The 11,323-nt window shown below is 65.4% G+C and overlaps 2 protein-coding genes across 7 annotated transcripts in view; one reads left to right on the top strand and one right to left on the bottom strand.

The window, feature by feature from the left end:
• Positions 1–1,077: 1,077 nt before the first annotated feature.
• PIMREG (PICALM interacting mitotic regulator) lies at positions 1,078–5,300 on the top strand. Of its 2 annotated transcripts, none has more exons than XM_082707804.1 (5): positions 1,078–1,152; positions 1,640–1,965; positions 3,079–3,338; positions 3,779–3,874; positions 4,501–5,300. In XM_082707804.1, the coding sequence occupies exons 2-5, from the start codon at positions 1,675–1,677 to the stop codon at positions 4,565–4,567; spliced, it is 714 nt and encodes a 237-aa protein (XP_082563930.1). In that variant the 5' UTR covers positions 1,078–1,152; positions 1,640–1,674; the 3' UTR covers positions 4,568–5,300. The 2 variants fall into 2 exon arrangements, with proteins under 2 accessions (XP_082563930.1, XP_082563931.1); XM_082707805.1 differs by having other exon boundaries at positions 4,336–5,300.
• A 167-nt stretch (positions 5,301–5,467) lies between these two features.
• Positions 5,468–11,323, bottom strand: part of PITPNM3 (PITPNM family member 3) — a 58,626-nt gene continuing 52,770 nt past the window's right edge. For 2 of the 5 annotated variants that reach the window (XM_082707759.1, XM_082707760.1), the window contains exons 19-20: positions 10,469–10,597; positions 5,468–9,372 (exon numbers count right to left, since the gene is read on the bottom strand). In XM_082707759.1, the coding sequence (XP_082563885.1) occupies positions 9,070–9,372; positions 10,469–10,597 (432 nt within the window). In that variant the 3' untranslated portion in view covers positions 5,468–9,069. The remainder of the gene's footprint in view (positions 9,373–10,468; positions 10,598–11,323) is intronic. The other 3 variants (XR_014304983.1, XM_082707762.1, XM_082707761.1) reach the window with 2 other exon arrangements.

Genomic DNA, 11,323 nt, shown 5'->3' with positions numbered 1-11,323 from the left:
TCCCACTCGTTTCCAGAAAGTTGAGTCTCACACATCTGTGAGCTGGGTGTCTGACCATGGGCACTGGCCCCTCGGTGCCAGGAGTCTCCCCCCACATGCTCAAATACGTTCTGGGCTCCCTTAGCTCATTCTGAAGGTCCCAGGTGTAAACGAGGCGACCCGGGGGCCTTCACTGTCATTTTCTTTGATTATTGTTTCTTCGGTTCACGGACGCCCTGTCTCTCCCCACAGGCTAGATCTGAGGAGCGGGGCGCATGGACCCTGGTCCCCTGAGGGCCACTGGGGCCCACCTAACCTCGCCTGGCCTCAGTTTCCTCATTTACTCCTAGGCTGCCCTGAGGGTCCAGCGAGGTCGTCACAGAAGGGCTGGGCGGGCACACCAGCTCCTGTGGCGCGCAGCTCCCTCATCCCTCCATCCCCCGCTGCGGGGAGGAAGGTTCCTGAGCCCCAGGCCTGGGAGACCCAGCTCTGTCGCGGCCCAGGGTCGAGCTACGCGGAAGGGCTGGGGAGCCGACGGAGACCGGCCAGAGATGGGGCGCGCTGCACGGCCCGGGACAGAGCTATGGGGTGGGGGGGCGGTGAAGCTCGCAGCGAGGAAGCCTGGTGGGGGGGACGCGGCCTGGCCCCGGGGTCGCGGGAAAGAGGGAGGAGCTTCCCAAAGGCCGAGTTTTGGAGCTTGTGCGGTTGCAGGGGTTGGGGGAGGACTCGCCCTGAGGGGGACTGGACTGGAGGAGGGCGGGGGGGGTGGGGGTACGCTGCTCTGGCCCCTCCTCCAGGATCTCCCAGGTCCAGAGTGCGGGGGCACGTTTGGGGAACACAGGGCAAGGGATGGAGACGGACACACCCACGCGGGAGCGGGCAGCCGCGAGCGCTCCGGGCAGACACCGCCCCCCGCGGACCCCAGACCGCGCAGACAAAGGGGCGGCCCCCGGCTGCGCCCCCTCCCGCGGGAACCGGGCGGCCAGCCAATCGGAGGGCAGCAGCCCCGCCGCGAGCGCGGGGTCCAATTGGATTCCGGGCGCGGCCGCGCTGCGCGGACGCAGCCAGTCAGCGGCGAGGACGGGCCGAGGGCGGACCCGCGCGGAGATTCAAACCGGCGGGGTGGGCGCAGAGCGGCCGGCGGGGCGTGCGGGGGGCGCGGGGGGCTGTCGGGTGAGTGCGGCCCGGGGCTCGGCGGCGCTTCCGTTCCCACGGGACCGGACGGGACGGGGGGGTCCGGGCAGGACGGGCGCGCATGCAGGGCCGTCGGGGGCTGCGAGGCGCAGACCGGGGGTGGGGGGTGCTGCGCGGCTGGAGCGCCCCGGGCCCCCGCGAGCTTGCCAAAGGGCGTCGGACGCGGCTCCGGCGCAGGGAGGTCGGCGCCGGTCCTGCTTCCCCGCTTGCGGCGGAGAGCCGAAAGGAGGCTGGATGGAAGAAGGGTGCTGTGGACAGTGGCAGGCAGGGACCGCAGGACGGGCGGAGCGGCCTGCCCATCCTCCGCCCTCCTCTGCGCCTCTGACCTCTCTTCCAGGACGCACCCTCCTTCCCGCTCCCACAGCTGCCAGGGGCCTCCATACCCAGCCCCAGCTGCCTTGTGTCCGTGGTGCCCCAGGAGGGTAAGGGGGCTGCCGTGCTGACCTCCCTTTTGACCTCCCCCCAGGATCTGGTGGGCTGAACAATCTCTTGGCCAGGCAGATGGCTTCCAAGTGGCCGGGCGTGGGGACCTCAGTGCGCCGGACACCGCTCCAGGACCAGGAGCAGCTGGAGGAGGAGGACGGGCCACGGCCTGTGGCTGGCCATCCGGAGACCTCTGGCGGGACCCTGGGCTCCCTGTGCAGACACTTGCAGAGGAGGCTGCCGCTGAGAGCCGTCAGCCTCAACCTCGGGCCAGGGCCCTCCTGGAAACGCCTGGAAAGCCCCAGGCCAGGGCAGGGCCTCCAGGCTGCGGCTCGCTCTGCTAAGAGCGCCCTGGGTGCCGTGTCCCAGGTAAGGCCGGTGGCATTACCTGTCCCTTAGCTCAGGCTTCTGTGGCATCAGACAGCTGCCTCTAAGGGCCCCTATGAGGAGGCAGAGCCGATGAGGACAGGTGCGCAGTCCAGAGGAACCAAGCCCCACATTGGCAAGAGGCCAGAGCTGCGTTGTGGTGGGGTGACAGGCAAGGGCGTAATGGGGGACACCAAACAGGAAGCTTCTGGAAGTGACCACAGAACCACCCAGGAGAGGGGCAGCGGGAGGGCAAGCAACATAGTGTGAGTCCCTCTCCAGAGCTGGGGGGAAGCTTGGGTGTGGCCAGAGGGTGGAGAGCAAGGATGGGAGCACATCCTTGGAAACAAGGATGTGTTCCTTGGGACACATTTTTGGGTCCCAATGAGGGACCCAAAATGAGGGAAGGTGTCACCCAGGAGGGACAGAAGCCATGAGGATGGACCCACCCCCAAGGAGAGAATGGGGCCGGACCTCTCCTTGGGGTCTGATTGGGGACCCGAAATCCCCAGACCTTCCACTGAGAGGTCCTGAGCCAAGTGTAAGTCTGGTCTGTAGGAGCCCCAGCACGGATTTTTCCCCCCGGGCTTGGAGACACGAAATGAGATGGTCAGCCCTCGGCCACACCACCTGCCATACGGAACACGGGTCTTGTTCTGACCTCCGGCCTCTGGCTTTGCTGGGGCAGACGTTCTGGTGTAGAGGAGCCAGGCGGATCCGAGAGACCCTGGAACTCGGGCTTGCTGCTATAGGCAGTGAGGAGCCCCAGACGGCCTTTAGGTCCTGTCAGCTGGCCCAAGGTGCAGCATGAACTGCTGGGTGAGACCAGGGGCTGGTCTGCGGGGTGGCGGTGGCAGGCCCAGTCTCTGGGCTTTGTTGGAAGAGTCAGGGGCGTTTCGGGTCCGGGAAGGGACTTGGGTCAGTGGGGACTCACTCCCCGTGGCTGCGGCAGATCAGGACCCATTTCCCAGGGGCTCGTCCACACCCCTCCCCCAGGCCCCTGAGCTGCTGGTGTCTGTGCCTGCTGGCAGGCCGCAGGGCGGGAGGTGCTGTCGTGGCTCTCGGAGAGCGCCCCTTGGCGATAGCCAAACTCACCTATCCCTGCACCCACCACAGAGAATCCAGGAGTCCTGCCACAGTGGCACCAAGTGGCTGGTGGAGACCCAGGTGACAGCCAGGAGGAGGAGGAGGGGGGCACAGAAGGGCCCTCGGCTGTCCGGAGCTGCCCCTGCCTACGTGGCCCTGGACCCATGGGAGAGGGACGGTCCCCGGCTCTCTGCCCGGGGGGGCCCACGCACCTACCCCCTGCGGCGGTCCAGGAGGGAGGCTGCCCTCCGCAGCCCCTACTCCTCCACAGAGCCCCTCTGCTCCCCCAGGTAAGAGGGGCAGTGCTGGGGCCCCCCAACATGAGCTGAGCCCCCTCTTGTGGCTGCCAGGGGCACCTGGAGCTGCCAGCAGCCGCCCCCTGCCAGCCGGAGGCCTCGGGAGGTCCTCCAGGCCCTCAGTTTCCCTATCCGTCAAGACAGGAGTATCCCATGAGCCCGAAGCAAGTCCAGACGGCAGCTGGAGGCTGAGGCTCCGTTTCCGTGGGGGCAACAGCAGGGCTGACCTGTCTGCAAGGTCACCTGCCCTTGACCTGGGCCTCGAGCCTCTGTTCTCTGCCAGGTGCTCTAAGCTGCGCCTGTGTCGCTCCTTGTGGGGAGGGTCTGGGACAAGGTGTTCCCAGCCCCCTGGACATCGCCCCGGTCCAGGGCAGCTCGGGAGGGGCTCGTTTCAGCTTCCCACGGGTCACCGGCACGGCTTCTCCCTCTTTCAGCGAGTCTGACAGTGACCTAGAGCCTGTGGGAGCAGGACTTCAGCATCTCCAGCAGCTGTCCCAAGAGCTAGATGAGGCCATTGTGGCAGAAGAGAGGTGAGCCAGCATTTCTGGGGGACCTCTCTGCCCCTGGATCTATCCTGCTGTGTGACCCTGGCCTACCCCTGCCCCTTGCTGGAGCTCCCTCTGCTCATCTCTAACATGAGGGGGACAAAACACGTAAGGCCCTGGTGCCATGTTTGTCCATCACCTGGAACCCCCCCAGGCCAGGAAAGACCCACCCTTCCTCCAACATTCCCCATGGCTCCCCTCTCCTGCCTGCCCGTGGAATTGGGAAGAGCTCTGTGGCCACGGTGGCATTTCTGGTCTGTCTGCTCAGGGCCCTGGAGGCAAGTCTTGGATCTGCAGCTGCCCCAGCTTGGGGCCAGTCCCCCATTCATACAATGGCCATGATGGGCTCCTGGGTGGGGCCCAGCCAGCTCGGGTATGTGGCAGGAGGTCCCCTCCCGAGCCGGCGGCCCCATCGGCCTCTGTCCCTCCCGCCCTCCCATCTCCAGCGGCGACATGACGGACATGACCGTTTCTCTCATCCGTGACTGAGGACGTGCCTGCAGACAATGCCTTCCTCCCAGACATCTTCCCTGGGTTCTCCTCCTCCTCCCCTTCTCCTCCTCACGCACAAACAAGTGCTCGAACAGTGCCTTTTCTGGAAAAACCCACAGAGCTGATGGGCCCAGCAGAGCCGGGAGTGTGCGAGGCTTCCCGCCTGCCTGGAACCAGAGCCGCTGACCTCCCAGACCACATCAGTAGCCGAGCATACCGGCCACCTTCCAGCTCCTGGTTCTGGGGGGATGACCATGGCGCCCATATTTCCCTGCTCTGAGCACAGAGGGGGCATGAAGGGAACTATGTATTTTGGGAAGCGAGCCACATCTGACCACTGTGCCCTCACACCGGGATCCATGTGTCCCTCCAAGCTCCAGAGGATGGCCTGGGGCCACTGCTAACAAGGACCCAGGTGGAGGCTGCTGGAGGGGCCCCTGCTCCTGCCCTGGCCACATCTGATTCTGTCCTTGACCGCCCACCCCAGCCTGAGAGTCACATGGGGAGAGGCTGGGGTGGTTCACTCACCTCCCCTTTTGGGCTTGGAAACTCACCCCACACTTCATGGCTGTGTCTACAATGGGAAGCCCGGGTAGCAGAGGTCCCGGGGGGCCTTGAGCTGTGCACCCAGAAGGCAGACCTTTGAGGAATCAGCCCCTGGACTGCCCAGTTCCAGGGACCCTGGCTCCCGTCCCCGTGCCAACCCCTCCCCCAAGCCCCGAGCCCCTGGGCCCACAGATCCCTATTTATCCCCAGCACAGGGTACCATGAGTGAGCAGGGAGGGGTAGCACTGGTCAGTGGCCATTTCTGCTGTCGGCAAATTATTTAAGAAATCTGCTTTGTCATTTTACTCAAAAAAAAAAACCTATCAGTTGACTTCTCTGGAGATAACGATGCTTTTTCATAATAAAGACTCTGCCTCTGTGACATCTGTTCTCTGTGTCGCACACATGCACACCCCACTTGGGGCAGCAGGGCTGGGCTCCCCTCATCCTCCCCAGGCCAAGCCGCCGGCCCCCAGCTCAGGGGACGGGGAACGAGGAACAGAAAAGGTCCCCTCAGCTTTGCTCAGGACCAAGAACACCTTAAAGGCAAATCAGGTTTTTATTTCAGTGACAACATTCGAGAGTTAAAAACCAGCTCACATCAAAATCAAGACCAGTTTGTAAAAATCGTTGAACTCCATAGTGCTAGGCGTGGGTCTGGTTAGAAATCTGGTATTTTACATGTTCTCCAACGGATTTTGTACAAGGCAGCCATGAGGAGTGGGAGAAACCGTTGCCAGCACAGAACCATCCCGCACAGGTAACACTGAGGAACAGCCAGGCCAGGGACAAGGTCAGACAGGCCACCCCCCGCGGAGTAAACAAATAGAAACAGATAGTGGGGTCCCAGGGTGGGGGTCCCCGTGAGCAGGCTGCTCCTGTCCTGCTCCTCCTTGTCACCGGCCACTCTTTGTCCCAGGGAGGGTGAGGTCAGATTCCACCTTCCCTCCTGGCCCCAAGAGCAGGACCGGGCCAGGCCTCACTGCTGCTCAGGGACCTGACCCTAGCTGTGATTTTTACAAAAGTTCCCCCAAGCCTAGAAGGAGAGAGGGAGAGAGGGGTGGTTTCTTTTGGCGGAGCCGAAGAGAATAGGTTTCCAGAGCACGTGGCACCCAAACCCCGGGAATCGGGCGGGACATTGGTTATTTAAGGCGGGGTCAAGCCTCGAGGCTCCTCCGAGGTCTGGGCGCCCCTCCCGGGCAGGGCGGAAACAGAGGCTGGGCGGGGGCGTCCAGGCAGAACCAGCGCCATCTCGGCACCTGCCACCACCAGCTCCGGTGTCTGACTTTCTTTTAAAAAAGGGCGCCGTACTCTGCCTGCAGGCCACGTCGGGGGCGCAGACTCGACTCCCAGGTGGTAGGACGAGCGTCTCCCTGCTTCTGGGAGCCCACGCCCCGGCCACCCCCGGAACGCGGGGTCCACACCTGCTCTTCCCCACCCCGCGCCCAGACAGGAGGCCATTCACCCGGACTCAGGAAGAGTCGGCTTCTTGAAACACGTGTTTTGTGGAGCCTCAGGGAGGAGTCGCGAGAACTTCTGAAGAAAACCCAGGATGCCCGAGAGCGGCCGGGCTGGGCGCACCGCGCGCCACCGGAAGGGAGAGGGCGGAGGAGGGCGTCAGGCAGCGCTGCGGCAAGGACAGCCCCCGGGTCAGGAAGAACAAACATGCCACAGGAAAGACGAGGAGCTTTGGTCAGGCGGGAAGAGGGGCGACCAGCCCCCCGGGAGCGGGCGCACCGGGAACTGGAAGGGTTCTCTGGAAAGCAGCCGCACCGGGGTCGCGGAACGGCTCCGGGGAGAGGCAGGGCCCCCGTCCAGACAACAGCACCACGGGGTGCTTTGTTTCTCTCCGACTGGAGTGGACGGACGCTACAGAACAGGCCGCTGATCCACGGGGTGCGTGTGGGCTGCAGTCGCCGGGAAAGCCGGGGTGGGGGGCTCCCGTGCAGAACCCCACTGTGCCTGCGCCCGGCTTCAGCGTCGCCTGCGCGAGTTCTCCGAGCTCGGGACAGGAGGGGAGTGGCCTCCTGCCCGGTCCCCGACCCCAGCTCCAGACCAGGTTGCGAAGCCCCGCTCACGGGATGCAGGTTCCCTGCGGGGTCCTGGCGCGGTCTCTGTCTCCATCTCTCTGGCTTCCAGCCCGGGGGTCGCAAGGCAGAGAAGGCCAAGCTCTCCCGAAAGACTGTTATCACCCACATCAGTAGTTCCGCGAAGGGGACGCCCGCGGTGCGGCGTCGCATGTTCTGGAAACGGTGGAAGCGGCTGTGTGCGCGCGCTGCGGCCTCGCGGAGTGCCCCACGGATGGAATGTGGACGGAGGAGTGGCCCCCGCGGACCACCGGGCGGCAGGGCCAGAGGGGGAGCTGCCCGCAGGTGGGGCGGGCGGGGGAGGACACCCTGCAGGTGGGGCGCGCGCATCTGCTGCGCTGGAAGAGAATCGCGTCCAGGAGCGCGCGGGATGGGAGATGGGAGCCCGGCCCCCTCCGGCCCCAGCAGAAGGCCTGCTTTGCCCCGCAATTCACAGGTCAGTGCCAGCTCTCCCCGCCAGCAGCCGCTGTCGGGGAGAACGCCGGCCACGCGGGAGCTGTAAGAGGTAGACGCCGAGCGGAAGCAACACGGGGCCCACGTGGGTGCCTGCGGGGGACACAGACGTCTAGGCTCCGGGGCAGCCCGGCAGCCCTGTCTGGAGGAGCTGAGCCAACTCTGAGGCGGCCAGAGGGGGCCCCGAAGCAGGCCACGGCCGCCCAGGGGGACAGCAGCTGGGGTGCAGGAGACCCAGGCCCCCTGCAGGGGCTCGCAGCAGGATGCCTTGGGCAGGCTCTGAGGGGCACCGCACTCTGGGAGCCAAGCCCTGCCAACCTCATGGGATGAACCAGGAGGATGAGGGCACCAAACCCAGCGGAGTGGCAGGCGGAAGCAAAGAGAATACAACAGTTTGAGCCAAAATCACATGAACCCCCAGAATGCCTGGGTCTCAGCTCTGTGCCCTCCAGGAGCCAAGAGTGAGAATCAGTCTGAGCAGAGGTGGGAAGGGCGAGTCAGATCACTGCCCTTGGGGCAATGTCCCTGTTCCTGGGACACATGGTTTGGGCAGCAGTGGAAAGCAAGCTACCCCGTGGTGCAGGGAGCCCTTCCCAGTTTCCCGTCCCCATCCCCCTCCCAGGGGCTTCCTGTGAACTGGTGGGGTGCTCCGTGCCCGCAAGGGGCCCCTACAGCCCCCCTCAGGCTGTGTGCAGCTACACCAGGCTCTGTGTAGCTCCAAGGGCAAGACAGCCCAGGAATCAGAAACCCGCACCAGTCTCAGCAGGGAGACCCACCCAATCCCATATGGAAGGCAGGCCCAGAGAGGGCGAGCAGTAGGCTCCAGGTCTCACAGCCAGCCCAGCTGGGCCAGAGCTCATGGCTGAGCTCATGGCTGCAGCCTCATAGGGGAGGGCGCCAGGCAGGGCCCTGGGAAGAGGAATGACTGTCCTCATGGGCCACAGGAGAATGGTAACAATACCGAGGACAAGACGGAGACAATGGACAGCCGCAGGAGGACAGACCGTCAGCACCAGACCCCGACCCCCCAAGGCCCTGGACAGACATTGCAAACACAGGAGGACCCAGGGGATATCCTCTCACTCCCAGAAAGTGGCCACTTGGCCCCAGGAAAGCCAGGAGGCCCAAGACGGGGACCCAGGATACGACAAGAAGGATGGCGCCAATGCCGCTCACCCCTCCAGCAGACAGCCAGAAAGCCGTGCCTGCCAGGGGCCACTGGTCCCCGGTCTGGGGGCTTCTCCCCTCCCTGCCCGGCACCTCCAAAGCCTTAGGAACCCAGCAGGATGGTCAACTGCGTCCAACCCTCCTGCTCCAGGCAGGCCCACTCCCCAGGATCACACCCACAGCAGCCCTGACCTGGGCTTGCGGTCACCACACCGCACAGGGAGGCAGCTGGGGCTGCACACAGACCCTGGGATCTCCCCCTCGTGGCCCGGGGAGCCCCCCCGGGCGCGGCAGGGTCCCTCCCCGCTCTTGTTGGACACTGCTGGACAGACACGGGAGGGAAAAAGCAGGAAAAGGCCCGTCTCGGGGAGCAGCAGCTCCTCCCAGCCCACGGGCAGCCGGCAGGGCCCCCCTGCTCTGCACACAGCCTGGCCTTCAGGGCACCGACTCGAACTTGGGGGGCCCACGTGCCCAGCTGAGCGCGGCCAGGGGCCGCTCATGGTCCTTGTCGGACTCGGGCTGGCTCTGCGCCCGCTCAGGCTTGGGGTTGGCGGGCGGGTCGGGCTGCTGCACGGACATGGTGCGGCGCAGGTGGTTCCGCTTGCGCAGGAACTCGGGCTGGGCGTGCAGGCCAAAGCTGCCCTTGCGCAGGACCATTCGCGAGTTGTTCTTCTTGGGGCGCGAGCGGTGGCCGGCCTCCAGCGCCGCCAGGTGCACAGCGTAGCCCTCGCTCAGAAACTGCAGGGGCGGGCGGGGGGGACAGGCGTCAGGCGGGAGTGGCCCCATGCTGCCCCCACCAGTGTGGCCCCTCACAGCCCTAGCATGGTCTCCAGCTTCCCCGTGGAGCCTGGCGGGAACAGGGAGCTCACCACCGCGCACAGCTCCCTGCCAGGCCTTGGATCTCTGAGCCCTTCCATCTGTACCCGTGGGGCGCACCAGACCTCTGGATTCTTGATCAGGGTCGGGGGGAAGCCCCCGTCCTTGTCACTTGCCACTGAATCCCCCAAATGCAAGGTTGTCCCATCACCCAGTCCCTACCCCACAAACCTCCATCAGGTCTTGGCCCCCACAGTGACCTTCTTGCCCACCCCTGCACTGGGTCCTCAGACCCCAGCTCCCCAGACCAGCAGCAGCTGCAGGACCGTAGCAGGCAGAGTCTCCACCCCACCGGGCCTCCAGAGTCCGAATCTGCATGGGGCAAGCCCCAGGACAGGTGTGTGCATCCGAGCCAGAGAAGCCCGCCTCGGTTCCCCCTCTGGGCGGGGCATCGCCTCTAACCCGGGTCCCACCCTGGGGGCGCTGTCTCAGGCCCACATCTGCTGGTCGCCCTCACACCCTACGTTCCAGGGGATCATCACCTTCCCTTCAATCCCCTCCTCCTCCTGCTCTCAGTCCCTGGGAGGGCAGCACCTGCCTGCTGACCCACGCCAGGAAGAGGCTGTAAGCCAGGCCCTGCCCCCAACCCCAGAAGCTGGGGCTCCAGCTGTCATCCGCGACCTCTGCCGCCAGTGCTCCTCGGACCCCAGGCCTTTCCTGGACAAGTCCTTCAAACCCCCGAAAACCAACCCTGCCCCCGTCTTAGCTGTTCCTCCCTGGGGGGCTACCACCCCGTGCTCCTAGTCAGGCATTAGGCCTTTATGTTCCCTCTATCCCGCTGGACTGGATGAGGGGACACCTGAGTCCACCCCCTGCGCCCCACACGGCGCCTGGTCCAGGGCACGTACCCACTAGCACGGGGGGGAACGAATGAAGGGCTACGGACCAGAGAGAAGCATTAGCCGCCTACGCTGCCCCCCGGCCCCCGTGCTCCCGCAGGCCCGCCCAGCAGCCCCACCTGGCACTGGGTCTGGTACTTCTTGGCCGGCCGGCCCACGATGAAGATCTGGGAGGGCGGCAACCCCAGCACGCTATAGACCGAGATGTCCTTGGTGGAGCCGTAGGCCGCGCTGATTCTGATGAAACACTGAAACACAGGCCTGGCCGCTTCACCCCACGAGCCCCTGCAGGAGCCGCCCGTCCCGCCCCGCCCTGTACCCCAGGCCAGCTGCAGGGGAAGTCGGGACCCCAGCGCCTGCGGACCCCACTGGACGGGGCGTCAGGGGACGCAGGGCCAGGACTGGAGGCCCGTGTTGTCTGGCCCCCGACCCACAACCTGTGCCGTCCACAGGAGCCCGGACTGCAGTGTCCACCAGCTATGGGTCTGGGCACCCCTGGAGATGGCCACCCTCACACTGCTCGCTTTGAGCCCCCACTCTGGTCCCACCATCGCTGGGGACAGCCCACCGACCTTCTGGGCCTCCACCCTGCCTTCTTCAAGGACAGTGGCCTCTGGCACTGAACCCAGAATGGCTTCTCTGGGCTCTAAAGGTCCCATCCCCGTGGCGCGCCCGCTCCTTTCCTCCCAGTCACTCACAGCTTCAGCCCTCACAGGCCGGGGCCCCTCGTCCTGCCTCACACCATCCCCGAACTGCTCCAGGGTCCACCTTCTCACTTCTAGGGGCTCGGGGACCACACGGTTCTGGTGCCACAGCCTCCTCCTGCTCCCCAGAAAAACTCTGCCCGAGTCCCACCTCCCACCCTGGCCACCACCAGCCCTGGGGAGGACTGTGCCCCAGCTGTGCCCCAGCTGTGAACCAGCCAGGGGCTTCCTCCATGGGGAGGGACGCCCCGCCCAGTCCCACCCCTGCTC

This window comes from Mustela nivalis, assembly GCF_964662115.1.
Source record: "Mustela nivalis genome assembly, chromosome: 17".
Taxonomy (NCBI): domain Eukaryota; kingdom Metazoa; phylum Chordata; class Mammalia; order Carnivora; family Mustelidae; genus Mustela; species Mustela nivalis.
Note: the sequence above shows the minus strand (reverse complement) of the source record. Positions and strands in the feature narration are given on the sequence as shown.

Coding starts and splice junctions, on each gene's coding strand:
- PIMREG (XM_082707804.1), top strand. CDS start 1,675: ATGGCTTCCAAGTGGCCGGGCGTGGGGACCTCAGTGCGCCGGACACCG. Junction 1,966..3,078: donor CCCTGGGTGCCGTGTCCCAG/GTAAGGCCGGTG, acceptor CACCCACCACAG/AGAATCCAGGAGTCCTGCCA. Junction 3,339..3,778: donor GAGCCCCTCTGCTCCCCCAG/GTAAGAGGGGCA, acceptor TCCCTCTTTCAG/CGAGTCTGACAGTGACCTAG.